General features: G+C 42.4%; 1 protein-coding gene across 1 annotated transcript in view; it reads left to right on the top strand.

The window, feature by feature from the left end:
* The window catches only part of ITPK1 (inositol-tetrakisphosphate 1-kinase), a 141,070-nt gene that overhangs the window by 102,711 nt on the left and 17,309 nt on the right, over positions 1-21,050 (top strand). Inside the window, exons 6-7 of the mRNA XM_030948771.1 lie at positions 17,448-17,546; positions 19,429-19,469. Coding sequence (XP_030804631.1) covers positions 17,448-17,546; positions 19,429-19,469 — 140 coding nt within the window. The remainder of the gene's footprint in view (positions 1-17,447; positions 17,547-19,428; positions 19,470-21,050) is intronic.

The following is a 21,050-nucleotide window of genomic DNA, read 5'->3' as shown; positions in this document are numbered from 1 at the left end:
CAGTGTGTTTAAGTCCTGTCCCCTCTCGTTCCCTATGCTGGTCATATTGCAGTCAGATGGGTGTTCAAATAAAAAGACAGCTGACATTTTTCCAGGCTTCTCTGATGAGTAGCTGAGATGAAATATGTGGGAAATTACTCTAAAATGTTGGTACTGGTGCCTGCAGGTTGTACCTACTAGATGGGGGGGATGCTGCATGTGGGGATCCCACCTTGTGCTGAGGAGCAACTTTTGAGCCAGTCCTGGGCTGTGTTCTCCTGAAAAAGTGGTCTGAGCTTTGTCTGACTGCAGTTTAACCCTGGATTTTGGCAGCTCTGTATAAGGCAGAACATAATGATTAGGCTTATGCTGCAGAATAGAAGTGCTTTTGAAATGGGATGCAAAGGTGAAAAATGAAATGAAATTAAAATTCTTGGGTATTCTGTGAGAGAAGCTGAAGTAAAATGACTAGAGGAACGTGTAGAAATGATCATGAACTGTAATAACTGAAAATCCTTTCGAAATCTGAAATCACTTCTTAGAAAGAAACATTATTAAATGTGGTCTTTGGGAATTCCTGCTTAGTAAGATAAACAGAAAGGGGAGAGAAAGGCTTGGTAACTTCATTTGTACTAACTCACTCAAATTCTTGCTAATGAAGAGCCAATAATTTCTCAGTTGGCAACTACGTGTTTGAAATGCTTCATTTTTCACTGTGCTCCATGAACATCTGTCCTGCTATTTGCCTTTCATACAGAAAATTAATTTCTTCTTGTCTGAGATAAGCTTGAAAAATATTTATAAGGGAAAAGCTATGAAAGTATATATCAGTATTAGGGAAAAAAAACATGAATGTATTGGTTTGTTGGCAGAGAGTTGTTTATAGAATATTCTCTTACTCGAGCAGACTTAAGAAATGGGCATTGAAGACAGGGTGTTTATTTCAATCACAGACCAACAACTATTGCCAAAGTGAACATAATTAGTGTTTCATGGTATACAGGGCAGGGGTCATCCTGCTGATTTGAAAGCAAATTCAAATAAGCATCTAGCTCAGCCTCATGGTGAAGAATATGAACTGAATAAAGTATTTAGTGTAGAAGTGTTAAAGTTTCAAAAGATGGAGATACCAGCTCTGTGCCCTGAGCATGCCTGGCTCAGACATGCCTTCTGCTTTGTTTCAGCCAGCAGAGGCTGTGGCAGTGCTATCCTCCTTGGGTCCTCACTGTGCTTGCCTTTCATGGCCATGAGGTTGAATCCTCCTAGGAGGAAGGCCTCCCTCTGCTTTGCTTTACAGTAGGATTCAGTCCTGACACCACAGGAAGATGGAGCTTCCAGTTCCTCCAGCAAGGTGGTTGCATTGGTTTCCCACTGGTTGTTCCAGTGGCACATGCACATGCTAACTGCTGCACTGTCATGGCTCACTTAGGACTGAAATAAGTGTGAATGTCACAAGCATTCTGTTGGGCCCTGAACTGTGGGAGGGTGCTTGCCTTCTTCACCAGCCTCCCCCTAGAAAAATGCAGGGGAATGATGAGGGTTTGTTGGGAAAGAAGGGGTACTTTTGGTTTTGTGGTTTCCTCATTGGTCAGTCTTGGAATGACACCTTCCATGAGTCTACTGGAGTGTAAAGCCTGTGTGCTTGTGCCCTGAAAAGGGCTGTCAGAAGGAAATGAAGGAGTTTGATTCCATAAGGGGACATTTAGTTAGTGCAGCCCCTAAAGTTCATAGTGACAGTACTCAGTGCTGTGAACTAAGGTCATGTCCTCAATCCCTCATTTAGAAGGGGCACCAAGCTGTGAGTTCAGCAGGGTATGAGTTCTCTTAGACTTCATTTCCTCTCTGTTCACAACTGCCTGTTCCTGCCTGGAAGGACAGGAGCTGTTGCTCTCAGGTGAAAAGAGCAGACAGGATGCGTCCCTGTTCTGTGTATTTGTATGAAAGCAATCTGCAAAATCAAATAGCAGTAGTGACAGGTTTTTGCATGAGTGAGGTAGGCTTACTGCCCTGCGCTCCTGGCTGCTCTCCTGTCGTGCTGGATGTGGCTCCCTGGCACGTTCAAAAGCCCAGCCAGTGTCAGGGTCACAGGTGTCCCTTCACAGCATTACACAAGGCGTGATCATCTTATTCTCACAAGACACTCGCTGTGTTCTCTGCTTCCCCTGTTAGTAAAGCACCAAATCTCCCAATTCCCCTGCTTTTGTACTCTGCTGTATGCTGTGCAGAAAGTTCCTAAGGAACCTAAGGAGACTATAATTAAACACTTAATGGAGAAGCTTGAAGTGTTGATATTACATGCCTGAAGAAAATATGGAAAATATTGACACCTGCTGTGGTTTTCTAGTTCTGAACACACTTTTGTGTTTTTCCCCCCTTTTTCAGTTACACGGTATAATTGATACTTGCAACATCTCTTCCTGTGGAGACGTTTCAAGGAGTCCTCAGGGCATTTCCTCTTCTTGTTCTGCTAAGACTAAGAGTTTTCAAGGACAAACATGTTGTGAGACTGAACTGTGGTACATTCCTGACTGTTTTCAGGTCCTATGTCACCTCTGACTCTGGGTACATATTTGGAGACAAAATGTCACCCCTAGTCTTGGAGTGAGAATCCCCTCCTTTAACTTACAGTATATTGTATTTTGGTGCAGGATGAATGTGTTTCTGGAATTGCCTGCACAAGTTCCCTGTGTCTCACTGCAGCATTTGGCTGCTGCAGACAGTACATAGATGTGACTAATAGTCAGATTTACTGGAACAAAACAAATGCTGGTACTGCCTGGATTAGTGTCCTGGTAGGGTGCTAACATGTCCTTGTTTGGGAAAACAGAGCATTCCTTCCTGAGTGCTTTCCCCTTCTTGCTGAGCTGAACTCAGCAGCACTGAGAAATAACAGCATCCTCCTCCACATTCATGTCAGAGAAAAGCTGCTGAGGTCAGATTTTGAAGGCTGTTCCCTAAGACACCAAAGGTACGTTGTTCCTGCATTTTAACACAAGTGTTGAATTTTACAGCACCTTGTCCGCAGTGGCCTAATGTCTTCTGTTGTCCTCTTCTCTGGTAATGTGAGCAAATTATCCAGAAAAGATGTGTGTGCAGTGCTTTGCTGCCTAATACCTGGTACTCAGGCTTTTTCTAAAAAATGGCACCAGTGCTGGCCTCGGGGAAAGAGGAAGGAAAGTGGAAATGTTCTTGTCAGGGCACATTCGTGGTCTCAGAAGTCCTCTGCATAATTTCATGTTCTCCAAATGTGAGTTCAAGTCAGGAAGAGCAGCCTCTCCACCTCAGAGAACTGATGTGTTTGTACAGCCTGTCCTCCTTGTTTCTGAACTTCTTTGAGCACTGATGTGCAGATCCTTGTTTTGAGAGGCCCTACAGAAATGAGCACATTTGGACACCTGCATGGTGCTGGTGGCACAGCTTACACTTACATAAAATCATCCATGGGCACAGTGACCAAAACAAGCAATCACTATTCATCACAGCAGTGCAAGAGCACTAAGATGAAACCCAGCAAATGGACAGGGATATGAGCTTCCAGACACAAAAGGAAAATCTCACATAAAGCTCCAGCTATGTGTCTGTATTATGTATCTTTTCAAATCCTAATGTTATTTGGGATCACAATCTACATTATTGGAATAAACTAAAATGCTTATACTCTATGTTATGTTCATAGCTTTTATAAACTTTTCCACTACACTTTTTGACTTCAATATTTTTGCATCTTTGTTTCCTATCTCTGTATTTAAATGCTTCAACAAACATTGTTCAGCTGCTGCATTGCAAGTGGCTGGTGACCCAGAGCAGACCCAGCACTGATTAAGTTCTTGGTTCAGATAGAGTCAGGCACAGAAGATGAGGTTTTCCACCCCTGCCCACAGGCTGTCTCTTCATGAGCCCTTCTAGGGTTTTGTCTCTTGCTGTCAGTGCTGTAAAATGGATTGGTGATGAGTGCTGCCTTTGTAAAAAGGGAAATATCTCCAAACAAGGAATGCTGTATGACAGCATGAGACAATTGCAGGTATGGTCCAAGTGAGCCTACCAACAAAACTTCTATTGGTTCACTGAGGGTCTGCTTCAGCTTCCCTGGCAGTAAAATGAAACTGCTATTGGATAGCCCAGGAATGAAGGAAGAATCTTGGATGCTTATGGAACCTTGTGTATTTGAAGAGGCTTGTATAAATAAAATGTACATCAATGATAGCAGCCTGGATTTTTTTCTAAGCATCCTTTCATCTGCATTTAGCTAGTTGAAAAGTCGAATCTTAGTATATACTGTGTTGATTTTTTTTAATCTTTGCAAATACAAGCTAATTATTTTCATCTATTAAGCAGATAGTAAAGTTTTGACTGAAAGACATGACTGCATGTCTCAGAAATCTACTAATTGCCCTTTAGTATTAGTAAAGTAAGAGTATTTAGCTTTCCCAGATCTACAGGTATGTTACTCATTTTGAAAGTGTTCTGTCTCAATGTCTTCTGTTGCCCTGACGGTGTTACAGCATTTTCAGTCTGTCAAAAAGAAAATGAGTACCCAGATTCCCAAAGCCTGGAAAAAGGTCATTAAATAGATCAGATAGAAAGGAAATAGCATTTCTACTAAATCAGAGACTTTTTATACAAACCATGATGGGTCATGCTGAGAACTGTCTAACTTGTTGAGCTTAGCAATGTTTCTCTTCTTGAAAATTAGCCAAGAATTTAGTTCTTTCCATAACTTTCTAATCCACCTACAGAGCAGAGTTCAGATCCTATAACTGGTATGGTATGAATCCAGCATTCTTCTGACTGGGTAGTCTTTAAAACTTTTTTGATTACAACATGATTAAGAATAGAGTTTAGCCTGTGATATAAATTATTTTGTGCAGGACATACATTGTAGAGCATAGGATTTTGACATATCTTTGCAGCATTGACAACCACAAAAAAAGTGGAAGACAGCAGGTACAAATCAAGTTTTTGCAACTATTTACTTCTCAAAGAAGTGCATTTTTGGAAAACACAGGACATTCCTTTTCCTTTGGGAAAGGATTTGTTGAATACTGGGAATTGACACAAGACATGGGGAACTTTTCCCTGATCTCACAGATACTCTGAGCCACAAGTGATGGTGTTGTTTTTTACACGGATGTGTCTGTGTGGCTCAAGGCATCTTCTGTCTTTGAGTCACTGTCATGTGTCCTGTCACCGGCTGTTGTGAAAGGGAAAATCCTTGTTTTACCAAATTACAGGGATCACAGCCCCCTTTGTGTTGGACAGCTAAGGGATGGATATAATATAGTCTGACCTAGGAGTCTGCATCCCCTATATTCCTTGGTGTAGATGCAGGACATCTAGGGAATTTGGGATAGTTCACCAGCATTTTGAAGAGGCTCCTACACAGCTGCCTGCACTCACTCAGCTCATGTTTTCTAAATGATCCAGTCTGTGGCTGTGCTATACCTCCGTTTTCTTCAATCCATCCATATTTGACCCCTTCCAACCCAAGCCATTCTGTGATTCTGTGAAATCAGCCAGAAGTTACCTGTCTTTTCTGGACTTGCTTTCAGGGTGTTTCTGCATGTGGACATCTCTTCCACCCTTGCTGTCATACTTGACAGGAGGTAGTAGCAAGTTCATGAATCAGGAGTCAGTGTAGTAACTGAAGCCAGAAAATGATAGGTATTTCTTTGTGTATTCAGACTGTACAGGTCAGCATTGTTCCCTGCAAGACAGGAATGCACATTTCAGAAAAACAGGAAGATTACTTTGCAGCAGCCGTTCTTGTGAAGGCAATTGTCTGGCAGCAAAGGGGGCAGTTTATTGTATTTCACACTGTCTAGCTTAAATTTACATATGTGTGCAGTACTAGGAGTTTACAAACAGTGGGTAGAGATGGATTTGTCCAGAAGTTACTAGTTTGAAACTGCTGAATGTATAAAGTAAAATCACTGCCCAAATATGCCTGTTTCCACTGGCTTTGCTGGTACACAGACGGCTTGCAGAAACAAGTTGGCTGGAGCCATGTGAGATGAAGTCCCCTTTCTGTCATGATTATTCAGTGGCAGACGACTTTTGGGAGCTCATAGCCAGGCTCAGGAGGCTCCTTGTCCTGCCATGTGTGCTGGGACATCAGTCAAAGACTCCATTCTGTGGAGTTGTCTTTCCTCCCTCAGCATTTTTATTGCTGTCTCTCTCCCTCCCAGGTGTTATTGAAGAAGATTAAGTGCTGGAATTGCTGCTTTGAAACACTGAGGTTTTCATGGAATAAATGGCTTCTGGCTGGTGCTAGCTGCTTGATGTGCCCGGTGTCGAACCAGGGACACAGACGCTGCACCAAAGATGCAGCCAAAGACCTAGTCTTACAGTGCCAGAGAAAATAGAAATAGAAACCACTTTGTCCTGGGTTCTGCTGGAAGTTTGGCATCTTAGCAGATGACATCCCCAAAAATACCAAGCTTGGGCACATGCCCCTTCCAGTTCAGCAGCCACTACTTCTTCTCCATGATGCCAGAGAGAATCATGCAATGCAAGATTTTCTCCTGGCAGCCTGTCAGCAGCAAGGAAATAGCGTCAGCTTCCTACACCAACATGGGTTCAGGATAGTAGGTAAGGACTGCTGGTCCTTGCCTCCCAATAGTTTCTCACAGGTGTTGCCAAGTGTTTTGATGAGTGTTGTAATCTGTTGTGGGATATCTACCCAGAGTACTTTGCAGTTGTTTGTGGAAAAAGATCACAGATTATGCTGAGTTGGAAGGGACCCGTAAGGATCATTGAGTCCAACTTGATGGCACAGCACCATCCTCAAGAGTCAGTCACATTAGGTGCTTGAGAGCATTGTCCAAACACTTCTTGAATTCTCTCAGGCTTGGTGCTGTGACCACTTCCCTGGAGAGCCTGTTCCAGTGTTCAGCCATACTGGGTGAAAACCTTTTTCTAATATCCATCCTAAACCTGTCCTGGCACAACTTCAGGCCCTTCCCTGAATCCTGTCACTGGTCACAAGAGAGAGGAGATCAGTGTCTGCCTCTCCTCTTGCCTTCAGGAGGAAACTGTAACTGCAGTGGGGTCTCCCCTCAGTCTCCTCCAGGCTGAACAGACCAGGCTGAACTGACCTCAGCCACTCCTCATACAACTTCCCCTCAAAGCCCTTCACTGTCCTCATTGCCCTCCTTTGGACACTCTCTAATAGCTTAATATTTACAGGGCTGTCTGAAACTTTAGCAACAGAAACGAATCCAATGTAAACAACATGGTGTGTGTGCATTCCTTTGCTATAGTTATACTAACATAATTAGAACAGAAAAATATACACTAACAAAGCTTTCCCATGTAGATAGGTCGTTTTCTTTCTGATGTTTAAAATACTCATAGCTTGTTTGTATCAGCGGCTATTTTTTCTCATTGATTTGGAGTGGGCTCAATCCACCTCACTTGGGAAAAACCCATCAAATTGTACCAGTCTCTGTAGTAGGCAGCAGCCTTGGTTGGTGTGCCCTACTCCAGTTTAAAGCATTGCAAACAAGTGCAGAGCAGAATCCTTTAAGGCCAGAACCAGTGCTTCAGTTGCATTTTTCCAGAGTGCTGCAGGGTTGTCTATATGATGTTCAATTGAAAATACAGAATGTTTCTGAATAAAAAGCCTGTTCATTTGAGTTTGTTCCTTCCATGGCACAAAGTGCAAGCTCTGGATGGTGAGCAGTGTAGAAGTCCCACATGCATTAGAGAAGTTTGCTAACCTATGCAAGGACGGTATTAGAGAAGGGCATTAGCTTCTTGTTTCCCACGTTACCTACAAACTTAGGACCGTGATCATTTCCTTGTGCTGTTGAGTTGATAGTTAAGTCTCTGCTTAGGTATCTGCAAACAGTTCTTTCCACTGTTGTTATTGAAATGCCACATTGTTACATTTCACTCGTGGCACGGGAAGAAATGCATTGCAGTTATTGCAGTTGTGTAGTCGTGCTTTAAGTGGGTGCTTTACATAAAGGAGCTCAAATGAAATCAGTGGTCACCAAATCTCTGGCAAATGTTTGGCCTCAAAGCACGGAGATGGCCTCCCAGCACAGGTGACAGGAGGTACCTTGGCACAGTCTGGCTGTCAGCCCTGCTCAGGTGCAGTAACAGCAACGTGCCTTTCCTGTTATTCAGTGTTATCCCAAGATCTTCCTGTGTTTTCTAGATCTGTTTGTAAACTCTTGCACTAACTTTGTGTTCACATACATAGGGGCTGGTAAAGTAATAAAAGGTAAGTATTTATTCACATTTCCTCTGTCATTGCTGGTATGGTTTGGAACAGGAGCCAAAGTTCCTGTTCCTCTCTGGCTCAAGCTGGGGCACAGGTGCTGCAGGAATCTTGCTATGCCATGGGGGCTTGAACTAAGCATTGAGTGACACTGTCAGAGTCCCTTCCAGTGTCCCTGGGATACCTCTGCCTTGGAGGGAATTTTATCAGTATTTTGCACTTATTGTGGGCTGCTGCTTTGCCTCTGACACAGCATGTGTAGATTGGAAGTGGTGTTTGCTGAAAGCCTGGGACATGCATTGTGTACTATCTCCCAGGATTTATCTTCCAAAAGCCCATTAAACTGATCTGGTTAAGGGCCATCAACCCTCTTAGATTAGAGATATAAAGAGCTTCAGTGGACTCTGCTCATCTAGGTACTCTAATATCTTCAAATGAACTCCACCACAGACAAGAAAAAGCTGCCTACATCAGGTCTGCCATCATGGCCCCTGCCATGAATGCATTTTCTATTTTATTAGACAATGTACTCTGTATAATATAAGGAAAGACTGATTCTTCAACTGAGAGGAACTAATTGGTTAAAGTAAGTAGAGTTACATACAAATAAATTTAGTAAGGAGTTCAGCATTGGGTCTTCACAGCTTACCTTAGATTCCTGGGAATGATGAGCATCTGATGAGCATTATATGGAGAAAACTGGTGCTCTCTCTGCCATCAATTTCTCATGTGAATCAGGTGTGTACAAGGTGTGTACAGGGAAGTGCACACCACTGTCTCTTCCTATCCACCATCTAGGCCAGGGGGATGCAAATCAACATCCCAACAGCTCCTGTCCTGGAGCTGTGTAGTTTGCAAGTAGAAATTCAGCTTGGAAATTCTTTTGTACTAGTCTAAGAAATGTCTTATCTCAGTATTTGGGAGAGGAAGCATAAAAAATCCTGCATTTGGCCATTATATACCTTCTGTATTTCATGGGAAAAGGTTGCATTTGGACACTGGCACTTGGTTCTGAGATTCCTTTATCATTTTACACAATGGGGTTGTCTGTGTTGGTAAGAATACTAAAATGGGGCACATTTGCCACTTGAAAATGGCAATGCTAAGTATAATTCCTGTATTCAAAATACACAGGTAAGCATACAAAACAGCAGATACATATTATTGTTTAGAGACAGTTGAGGTGGTTTTAATCAGGGTTCAGGTATTCACACAGAATCTGACATTTGCATTTTAATGTAGAGCAGACATGCAGAGTGTGTTTTGCATAGTCTGTCTTCTTGAAATGCCTTTGGGGTTTTGCAGATAGCAACACATTCAATACCAGTGTTCTGAGCAGAACATTATTGGGGTAAAAATGCAGAAAAGACTTCTTTGCATTTGCCAAATAATCCCTTTCATTTCTTTCCTTGATGAGGAAAATTGCTTTCATTATTTCTCTAACATTGGAAACACTCCTGCCTGTAAAATGAGTTCCCAAGTTCTGGTACAGGTTCAATGCTATAAGGAATAAATGTTATTGTTTCAACAAAAACTGTTCTAGCAGGTTTTTTCCACTCTTCTTCATTACTTATAAGAGAGTTTTGTCTAATACTCTTATCTACAGAGAGCCTAAGAAGCACCAGAAGGTTTATGTCCTTCTCCTGGACAGCTAGTTCATTTGCCTCCTTTTTCTGTGGTGAGGTGTGCTTGGTTTTTTAAATTCAACTGCATTTGCAGGGTGGTGGGTAACCCCTTTTACCTGCTGAAAAATGAGACTATTTGCTGATGAACACCCATCTCCCAGCCTTTACTCCTGAATGAGAATAATTCACTTGGATTGTTACATGGTTGTGAGCACGCTTTATCAGGCTGAGTCAATGACTGTGTTTCACCACAGGTCTGTTTTAACTGAAGGCACATCTGTAGCTGTGCTGCTCTACTGTTGGGTGCCTGTGAGGCTCCATCAGCACAAGTGAGCAGAATGCTTTTCTGCAAAACCTGCCTCTTTCAGCCTGAGCACCCACAGGATGACGTGAATTCCTTCCTTGGAATCAGAAGGATTCTGCTCATTAAGGAAAGTGGGCATAAGATGAAAGTCTAGAGCTAAAAAATGAAGGAGGATCTGATACAGACCAGAGCTTTGTGAAATGGCTGTCTCTGAGGAAGAGTTCATCTGGGAGAAAAAAGTCCATCAGGCTGGCTTTACTGTGACCTTTGCCTTTATTTCTTCTTTATGGTTTATACTTTCTCTTTAGTCTGTGCTGATTTCATCATATTCAAACCCCATAATTAGCACTCCTAAATTGCATGGAAATGAAAAGGTGTTGTGAATTTTTTTGAATAGTTTCATATTTATATTCAGTTCTGAGATGTCCTCACTCGCTGCCCAGATGCTTCAAAATCACCACTTTTTTAAAACCCAAGACTGTTGCTCTGCAGATGTTCCATTTAACACAGATATTCGGTGTGCAGTTCTTGTATGTCAAGCTAGGTTAAGCTTGAAGTTGTGCCCTCAAAGCTGAGTCTGCTCTGCCCTCTTGTGTTTTTGGAATGTGTTGCCAAATGCTCCCCAGATGCAGCTATTTTACCCTTAACACTGGAATTTTCCCCTCAGAGACTTAGAGAGTGAGATGCAAACACATGGATATTCATACATGCGTTGGTTTTTTCAGTGATGAGTATAGATCAACATATGTTTGAACTAAATCTGTTCTGGCAATATTCATCATGCACATGCATTTCTGAGGGGAAGAGAAAACAACTTGAGACTATCTTTAATACAGCACAAAAGTGCTGAAATAAACCTGTGAAAGTTGTGGAGTTTATGAATAAAGCTTTTAGGATTATGAAGCTTCAACTGAAAAATTATCTACTAGAGGGAGGAGTGAAGAAGGGGTTCTTCCAGTTCACAGGAACTGGGCTGCTGTAAAGTTGGGGTTGGCTTTGCTTGACTGACTCCTTGATGTAGCAACTTTTGACCCTAGCAGAAGTTACAGTCCAAAGCTATAAGTGTACAGTCAATAAAGGGATTCAAAGGGTAAAACACTCTGTCATGCAGTGATTTACAATACCTTTGAGATAAGATTCAGCTGCATGCTTAAAAAAACCTTGCCAGCTTCTCTGTGTGGTTGGGTTTTTTGGTTGAGAATGAACTCAGTTGGCAGGGGTGAGCTGGAAATTCAGATTTCCTCCCGTTATTGTATTAGGAGGAAAAGACATTGCCCTGGCTGTGTATCCTCTCTATTCCCACAGGAGCAGAGTGCCCCAAGCTGATGGAAGCTACAGTGAAGCACAGTTTACTGAAAATATATTTATTTTTAATGAGTCTTAAATGTTTTCAAATCCCAGTGCAAACTATTCTATTAAAGAGTGGCTTTTCTCAACAAAGTAGGAAGTTTAGAGTTTGTTCCCATCTGCTGTAAATCTTTCTGATAGTTTAAGGCTTAACTTTTGCTCTATGAGTGTTAGATGATGAGCTAGTCCTGATTTTGACATGGATGGTTTTATGCTTTTCTTAAGAGTGTTAAGCACTTTTCAAAGCAGCTTTGTAATTTTGCTGCATACTGCAGTGTGTGATGTGGAGTTCATGTACCCAGTCTTTTCAGGAATAATAGTGACAACCTTTCCAGGCACAGAGAGCAACTCAGGCACAAGCTGTGCTCCTTTTGGACTTGGAAAGCAGAATTAAGGTGTGCCAAGTCTGTTGCACACCTGGGGGACTCCAGGCCTCCTCTTGTGCTCCTTTGACAAACTGCATCTTCCTTCCACCTGTTTCACAATTCACTGTACCAGCTTCTTTTACCTTTCCCTGTCCTCAGCACATCCCTCATTTGGTGCATCTTTACCTTCTGTGTGTAAACAAAGAAGGCACTGCTAATAATGAGTATTGAGCCTGGGCAAAAGATATGATATTCATCAGTAAACACCTTCTGGTTTATGTTTTTCCAGTAACACTCTCAGGATTTTGGTTGATGATGCTCAGACTGAAGCTTCTAACAGGTAGTTTGTTCAGCTGCTGTAATGACCCCAGTAGCATCAAAAAGTCTTTTTCCTGGAACTCCTTTAACTAGCTCCATAAAACCCTGCCTGGCCAAAGGGAGATAAAGCCTTCTCCCCACTTCATAAATGGAAGTTCAGAGTTCGACTGTGTTTGTTGACTGCATTGTGGTTTTGTGGAGAGAGGTTGGTGGTGCTGAGAATGAATACTCTTTCTTTCAGCCTGTCTGCTGCACTTCCTAATCCCTAGGCTAGGTGGTGAAGGAAGGTGAATTATGAGGTAGGGAAACATGTTTAGACAGTAGATCTGAAACTTAATAGGCAGTGGCTTTCCCATTGTATTTCTTTTCTAGAGAGGTTTTGAGCTATTCTTACAGATGACTATAAATTCTCTTTAAACTCCTTTTCTGAAGACAAGGAAATACAGTTTGTTGGTCTATGAATGCAGGGCATTGGATCTGTAATCTATTATCTGCTTTCTTACCTGTCCAAAATCATAAGGACCAAAGAAATCTGAATAGATTTGTCTTCTCTTATGGTTTATTTTTTTCCACAGCTGTCCACTTTGGTGGTACTTCTCAAACTTTTATATAAGGTAACTTTTATGTAAGATATTTATCCTTATCAGAAACCATCCCAGGACTGTCTTATACAGTCCTGTCCCAGTGCTTTCAATTTATTTTTAAGACTTGGTTCAGCTGGGAACAACCATGTATTACTCTTCTTTTTCCTCTATCCATTTTGCCTGGCTACTGGATGGGAGTGTGTGTTGAGTGTTTGGCCCCTTGTGCCTTCTCCTGGGGGTTTGGGTATCCATGACTGTTTGGCAGGCTGTCTGCAGGCCACCAGGGTGCCCTGAGTAGAGAAGCATTACTCAGCATCTCCTACTAAAGCAAGTCCTGAGCACAAAGAATTCCACCAATTCTCACTGCCAGAAAACACTTTTCCCCAGCCAGTTTTCAGTGTGCATCTTCCCCATCTTCACATCCCATTGCTTCTGTCACTATTGTTGAATTTCATCTGCAGTAATCCCCTCCTGGCACTGACACCCTGGTTTGAGTGCTCTTTCACCTCTCTGTTGTTGGTTTGCTGTGTTACTCATCCTGTAAACTGGCCCTCATCAGACAAACCCTCATAACAATGTTGTTGCTCCATGGGAATGGAACAGCACTCTGACAAAGCTCACCCCACAGCAGGGTGTGCCAGGGCTGAGTGCCCTGGTGCTGTGACGGCTGCCTGTCACCTGTGACCTGTGAGTGCCAGCTTCCTTGCTGTCCTCAGGTGTCCCACTGCAAATACTCCCCTTGTGCTTTGCAATGAATGTGGTCGCTCCAGCCACGAGCTCCATTCAGAGGTGATGGAGGGAAAAAGTGTAGGTAGCACTGAAAGAACAGAAATAATGGTTGAAAAATGAACAGCCTGGATTAGAGATGGGGATGGGAATGAGAAAAAATACAGAAAGTAAGAAAGAAGGGAGAGAGAGAGAACTCCCCCTGAGATCAAACAATCTTGAAGAAAAGGGAGAATATCTAAAGGCAAATACAGAAAACAGATACCACAAAGTTTGTGCTAAGGCATGCAATAAAAATGAGGATGAAGACGTGGGAGGAACAGAGTGACAGAATTTTGACTTTTAAATTTAATTATAATATGTTGTTTTTAACAACAAAAGTGCTACAGATACTTTTAGTACTTGTCTGGAGTGAAAGCTGGACATTCTGATCTAAAGAATCTTTCCTTGTTGCTGTTAAATTGGCACTTCTGGGCCTGACAATGTTCACCTGGAGTCGTGGCCATATTTCAAAGACAGGACTCTCAGAGACAACCAGGTGCTTAGAAAATAAAGAAATACTATTCTCTAAATGTACCCTGTAGCAATGTACAGAATCTTAACAGTCTGTAGACTTAGGGACAGACTTTTCCTGTTGAAATCTTTGGTCCAGCACAGGCTGCATGAAGGGAGATAGGGTTAATTGTGGTCATCTGCTTATTGTGTGATGCAGTGTATGCGCCCAAAGGGAGGGAGGAAGTGCCTGATTTTTAGTTTCAGATCCAAAGTGAAAAGATCAGAAACTGCATACGTAATAATCTCTTGGGATTTAACGTCACTTGTGTGTAGCCAAGGGTAGAAGATGAGGCAGAGTTTTTTCCAAACTTGATGTTTTAGAAGAGGACTCTTCCACTCAGCAGCACAGCACAGAGCTGAGTACTGACGGTAGAAAAACAGCAGCATCAGCTCTGTGCACAGGTTCTGGGTTGCATCAGGTCTGTGTCCTGACAGAGTCACTTCTGCTAGGGGTGTATGGCCAGTGCAGCTGCACAGGAGGGGTGACATGGCTGTGGCCTCATGCTGTAGTAGTTCTCAGACTGCTTTTATTAAAGTGCTTTGTTCTAGGGCTCTCAGGCGCAAGTGAGAATAGTGCTTGGTTTTAGACTGGAGTGTTAGGCTGGAGCATCAATACAAAGGGGCAGCAGTGGAGCCAGAATCATGATGCCCTTCTCATCTCTTGACTGCTATGTTTGCTTGTTTGTGTGTATTTACTGTTGTTCTTTTTGGCAACGGTTTCCCATGGTGTCCTGTTGCTGCTGGTTTGCAAAGAAATGGTGTCAGTGCCAAGAGTCCAGCACCTGACCAAAGCTCAGGAAGTCCACGCTAAAGCAGCTTACTCAGCAGGAGGGGAGGGAAGGCTCAGTGTACCACAAGGGGTCATTTGCACTGTGTGGGTCCATGGTGTAGTTCCAGCTGAATTGAATTGACTCTCAGGCATTGAGTGAGGTCTGTCATGGACCTCAGTGCAGAGAAGGTGTGCAGAGGCTGATGTCACTCTGATAGCAGGAGCTGGATGATGAGAGAAAGCTTTAGCATGTGTTTGCTACCCTGGGAAGGAGGAGAGGATGATTGCTGGAGGACTTTTTATTTTAACCTGCAGCTATCTTTAGAATTTCAGTGTGTGCAGCTAAACTCAGAGCAGCATTTTTCTAGCTGTAGGCTCTATTTAAATCTTGGGTTGAGTGATGAGGATTTATTTGTCCTCAGGTCTGGCTGTGAATTTATGATCTGTTTTAGAGGTTTCAGTGGGCTAGAATTGCCTTCTTGCTAGAGAAAGTGCCAGTGCTATGCAAAGTCAGCAGGAGCACTTTGAGATGCTAAGAGTCTTCTTTGCTACTTTTTGTTGATCCAGGTGGTCCTTTCTAAGTACATGTCAAAGAAATTACTGCTTGTGCCTTCCTTCATCTCCCCATGCAAGTGTCATGTAGTCAGCAGGAGCACTGAATCCTCCCTGTCTCCCTTTCCTGTTTGCATGAGAGGGAAACAGAGGGAAGCGAGATGGAACCAAGCATTCCTCTGCATCTGCACTCTGAAGGCAAAGTTATTTGTGAGCCTTAAGCATGTGGGTGGGAGAGCTGCCAAGCCAAAGTTGTTCCCAAGTATCTGTAAACTAAATCTTATTCCCCAAATTCATCCAACTAAGGAACTTTCACTCTGGCAAAGTCTTGTAAATATTACAGTACCTGTCACTTTTGGATGCTGCTTTCTGTTTTCATATCAGCAAATTGAAAGCTTTGAAATCTGGAATGTTTCATTTACTTTTGTAGAGGCTGACCTCAAAGCATCAATCTTTCTGCTCCTTTTAGAATCTATGAAAATAGCCTTTTCTCAGAAAACTTCTTGTAGTAACAACACTGCTAATTAACAGAGTTCTCAGATATTCCAAAAGTTTTGGGATGTATTGAGATATGTGTACCAGAATACAGAGAGTTTTGCATCTCTGTTACTTTCAGTGATTCAGTTTTCTTTACATATATACTAACAATTAAGTGAAAAGTATTAATCTAAACAATGTTTATAAAGTGATTTCTGAATGCATGTCTGTCTCAGAGTTATGTTTAGCTTTGCTGGGGTTTTAGTTCACATGTACTTTTCAGTTTCTTCACCATCTGCACACCATGGCCTCCACTTGTTTCAATTTAGCCATGCTTTGCTTATTTTCAAGACAAGTTGCTGGTTTATATAAACTGTGACTTGAGTTTGCCAGATGCACTTGCTCCCACCATTTGTGCTTGTCTCCAGTTGCTTTTTGGAGGAAGGTGTCATCCTTTTTCTCTTGAAATAAGTCTGAAAAGCGAAGAAGTCTTGGCAGACCCGTTCTGAATTGTGTTCAGTGCTGTGCAGCTAACTCAAGTTATTACTCATTTGTGGCTCGGAAGTTAACCTGGCCACAGCTCAAACTCCATTAAAGTAGTACTTTTTTAAGGCTGTGCTCACTGAGGAGGTAATTTAAATAGTCATTCATACTTGTGTGATGTCTTTGATTTGACTTAGTCAGTGTTGTCAACGTGCACACAGCTTGTCTGAAAACCTGGGCCCCTGCTGACCTGTCTCAAAGCTATGGCTGAGAGTTCTCTCTACACTTCAGATTGCAACCCAGCCCTCTTAAGCGATTTATGTCCAAGTCCCATGAGTCCTACAGTGGTTTCTGCCTTTCCTGCTGCATTCTCAGGGGAATCTCAGTTCTCCTGCAGTGAACAGGAGGTGCATCCTAGAGCAAGTCAACTTACCGAGTCACTAAGAGGGCTGGTTTTTGACTCCAGCCTTCCCATAGCCCCATGTGAACAAGCACAGCATTGGCAGAAACACTCTGGAGCAGACCTGCTCCATTAAATTTTACCATGGTTCCCATGATTTTTCTCTTTTCCTAGAAGTTGCTGAGCAGTTTTAACATGGTGGTGTCTCAGCAGTGCTCTGGTTGGCTTTGCCAGACCAAATGAACACTGCTTTCATGACAGAACTGTCCCAGAGAACAGCAGAGTGTTCTGGCACCTTGCCTGAAGTAAATACACACTGGAATCTGCCACCTGAGGAGCCCTACAGGACATATGGCTTTGTGAGACTGCCTATTCTAGTCACATTTGCAGACCATTCTGTTTCTTGTAAAATGCTTCAGAAAATTATGCTTCAAGGCATAAAAAGATCCCAGTTGCTTTTCACCTCACTGGCTAAGTCATGTGTATTCCTAAGCAGGTGATCATTTTTACTGCCTGTGAAAATACTGGCTTTATATTGCCATTTAGATTGCATGAAAATTGAGCCTTTCATCTTCTAAAATATTTCCAGAAACCCAAATTCAGGCCTGGCTTACAGTCCGTTTGGGTGCTTTAATATAAGCTGACTATTAAGAGGCAGTTAGTATGGAGAGAGCTGGTAATGATGCAGCTGAGGACCTAAACCCCTCATCTTCAATTGAGTCTTTTTATTTTCTTGCAGATGAGAGGATCTGTTCACCACCCTTTATGGAGCTGACAAGTGCCTGTGGAGAAGATACCTTGAAGCTTATAGAGAAGAATGGACTGGCATTCCCATTCAGTATGTACATGAGCTTTTCTTTGGTGCTTCTGGTAGGTTCTAAACACTCCACATGCACCCCCCAAAACATAGCCAACATTGTAGGAGTGTGGGTTTCATTGCCAGAAGTGTCAAGATATTAAAACTTTCCTGAAACAAATGCTCTGAGGCAGTCTGCTTGGAATGTGGAACAAACCCTCTCCCCATCAGCTTTTACTTTGCCTTTTGTTGATGTTCCTTACTTTCAGCACCTCGCTACAGTAAACATGCATTCCTGGGAAATGCTAATAGTTCTAACAAAGTTAGCCTCTTGCCCTGAACTTGTGCAAGATGTTTCTCCTGCCAGCTGCTTTCATTATTTTTCTTCAGAAAATCACTGCCTTGCTGATTATCCTCTTTTTCCACCTATCTCTCCCTTTCCCTGGTCCAGGGTACAAATATAATCTTAGAGGGTAAAAGAAAGAGGGTTAACACAGATAACAGACTCCAAGGACCCAGAGCTCAAACAGCTGCTTTGAACTGTTTGTGCTTTGTAGCAATTTTCATTGCAGGGCTTGTGCTTTAATTGGTTCCTTTATTTGATTCCTTGCAGTATAAAGTGAGCAGGATCGTTAGTCGGTGTTTGTTCCCTTGCTGCTTGCCTCATTTAAAGGTTCAGAGGTAAAGTTGTGTGGAAAAAGCATGTTTTGCCCTCCCTGCCATCGCTCTCCCAAATGAGGCAGGTCTCCTGAAGATAGCTTGTGAAGCAGTACTTTAAATCTCATGAATGGCTTTGCCCTCATCTTCCCATTGTGCCCTCAATGCAGACACACTAGTCTCAGTAGTCAGAAGCATATATTTAGGAGGTCTGAATCAAACCCACTAAATGATGATGAAATTACAAAATAGCACTGAAAATTAATATACCTTTATATTCTGGAAGTGTTTTTTCATTTTCCTGTCTCTGTTTTTATTTTTTCTTTAAAATGGCCCAGCTCTCCAGAGCACATGTCTGTGAGACATCATAAACCATTTTGTGAAATTTCAAGTCACCAAGTTATTTTGAATTCTAGTGCAGGTTATCTCACTTTCATAGCTCCCTGTCCTCTTGCCTTCCAACAACCTGCAAAAAAGTCTTGTCCTATCCACCCTCTCACTACTTGCAAGATTTCATCTCCTCTCCTTAACACATAAGTAACATCAGCCCTAGTCACTGTGTGAGCCCTAGAGTCTTCAGCTCCTCTCTGGCCTCATAGTAGAAGAAGCCTTTTGTTTCTTTCCTCTAACTGGTTTTACTTGTCCTCTTAATCAAGATGGAGGTAAGAATCAGGATATACAGAGCAGATAAATGTGAAAGAGAAAGAAAAACTGCCAGGCTTTCTGCCTTTTTCTGTCCTCCTCTATGGTTGCCTGTGAAAAATATGTTATATCTTAGTTTGGTTCAGCCTGTTACATTTCCTGCTCTTCCCTGACAACAGGGAGGTAGGGAAATAACTTGTTTTTGACTGTGTCCCAGTTCCTTTGTTTTAAGGAAAGTGGTGTTTTATGGTACCTGTAAAGTAGCTCTAGCCTCAGAAAAAAAATTACATAGTTGTAAAAATGCTCTCTGAGTACACAGGATGGCAATCCTAATACTGGTACTAACTTCTTAGCTGATGCTTTGCAGCTCTGTCCAGTCCTAATAAAGATCTGTGCTTGCACCTTAGTTACAGGGAGGAACTGAGAGAGCAGAGCTTGGAGCAAGCCAAGTTTTGCAGTGATTGAGGACACTCTGTTCAAGCAGAGACTGTCACTGGTGTCTGTTACAGTCAATGCCTTGGTCTGGTGGATTCCAGTGTTTGCATGTGTGGGTGGAAACAGGATTATAAAGGGTTTGTGTATTCTGTTTCACTGGTGAATTGTCTTTTCTTTTTTATTTACCTAGTTTGTAAAACCAGAGTGGCCCATGGAACCAACTCTCATGAGGTGAGTTAAAATTTTTGCAGTATTATTCACCTGCTTCCAGTCGTGTCCTGTCCCTCACTCCCCCTGTGGTGGCTTGGCTGGTGATTTCCAATCCTGTAGTGGGTAGAAAGAGGGCTGTGCCCAAACAACTTTTCTTCCCTACCTCTCCCTTCATATTTAATTGCAGCATTATTTTTTTTAAATCTGAAATTAAGATAAATACGACTTGAACCTCCTGTCATGCAAGCTATTTTTAGTAGTTTCTACCCTCTATCATATTGTTGTTTCTAGCAGTTTGTAATCTCCAGTCAGCTTTGTCCAAGAAATCTTCAGTCACTCCTTTGGTAAGAGGTCACTAAATAAAGTTTCTGTCCCAGCAAGTTACTTTTCCAATATGTATGTGGTACAGATGAGAAGTGGGTTTGTGCTTCAGATGGAGCAGCTGGCTCCTTTCCCTGAGGGGGAGGGGAGTAGCAAATAGAGATGGTTTCCAGGCAATGTTCAGTTGTAATAACACAGTGGGATCTGTGGGGAGAACAGGACTGGTAGAACTTATCTGCCTTCCTGTAAGGCAGTTGCAGCTATAATGGTTGTATATTCCTGGAATGAGTGCATTACCTATGAGATTAGCTTCCTCTAAATTTAAGTGAGTTGAGTACTGTTTTAGTTCTTTTCCATTTGTGCTTCCTGCCTTCCTGCTTACTTCAGATCAGTTTTGAGAATCCAGCCCTTGCTGCTGGCTCTCCTAACTCCTGGCTTCCTTTGTTAACAACGTGGCCATCAGTCCAGGTTTCCCTGCTGCTCTTGAAACGTGCCCTACGAGACATTGCTGCAATGTCTCTGAGAGCTGAAGACCCTCAAGTAAATTGTAAATCTAGATGAGCAGAATGGCTGTGGCTGAAATCTTGACTGACCAGCACTTCCTTTTAAAAATGCAGTGAGATTTTTCAGGCAGGCTTTACCTTGGCTTATTTCACAAGCCAACAGACAGTCCTGTTAGTTTGTTGGAGCAGCTGCTATAAATTTTTGCTGTCATTCACGAGAACGCTTGGGTACTGGATTGTTAATGAATTTAGGACTCCTCTTTTCCTGCTGATTTTTCTGTCAAGAGTTCCTCTGCAACTGCAAACTGAAACGCATGAACCTCTCAGTACTTGTTCCATTAGGCTTGGACTTTATTTCCTTAGTGAATCTTTCTTTGATCTTCTTTCATACTGTGCAGACACATCTAAGCCTCCTGCCAGAGCAAAAATTAGAACAAAATACAGCCATGGTCTGCACTTTATCGCAGGAACTTATGACAAGAGCTTAGGAGGACCCCTGGAAAAAAGCCTGAAGTCTTGCATAGTACTTTACATAGCAGTAGCAGTAGTCACTTTTGGAGTTGCTGAGTTCTCAGGAGTGATCCAAAACTATATCTATGATCAGAGTGGGACTGTTTTGGAATTGCTTACGGTCAATAATTACAAAGGAAGCATAGGATAAATACCTGCTTACAGCACAATCTGTCTAAAAGATGGAGCATATGTCTAGAAGCAAGAAATTGTTGTCTGTTTTGTTAATGACTCCTTGTCTGGCTTTTGGTAAATCACTTCATTTCTT

Source organism: Camarhynchus parvulus, chromosome 5 (assembly GCF_901933205.1).
Source record: "Camarhynchus parvulus chromosome 5, STF_HiC, whole genome shotgun sequence".
Lineage (NCBI taxonomy): Eukaryota > Metazoa > Chordata > Aves > Passeriformes > Thraupidae > Camarhynchus > Camarhynchus parvulus.
The sequence above is the reverse complement of the archived record's forward strand: the minus strand, read 5'-3'. Positions and strand labels throughout refer to the sequence as shown.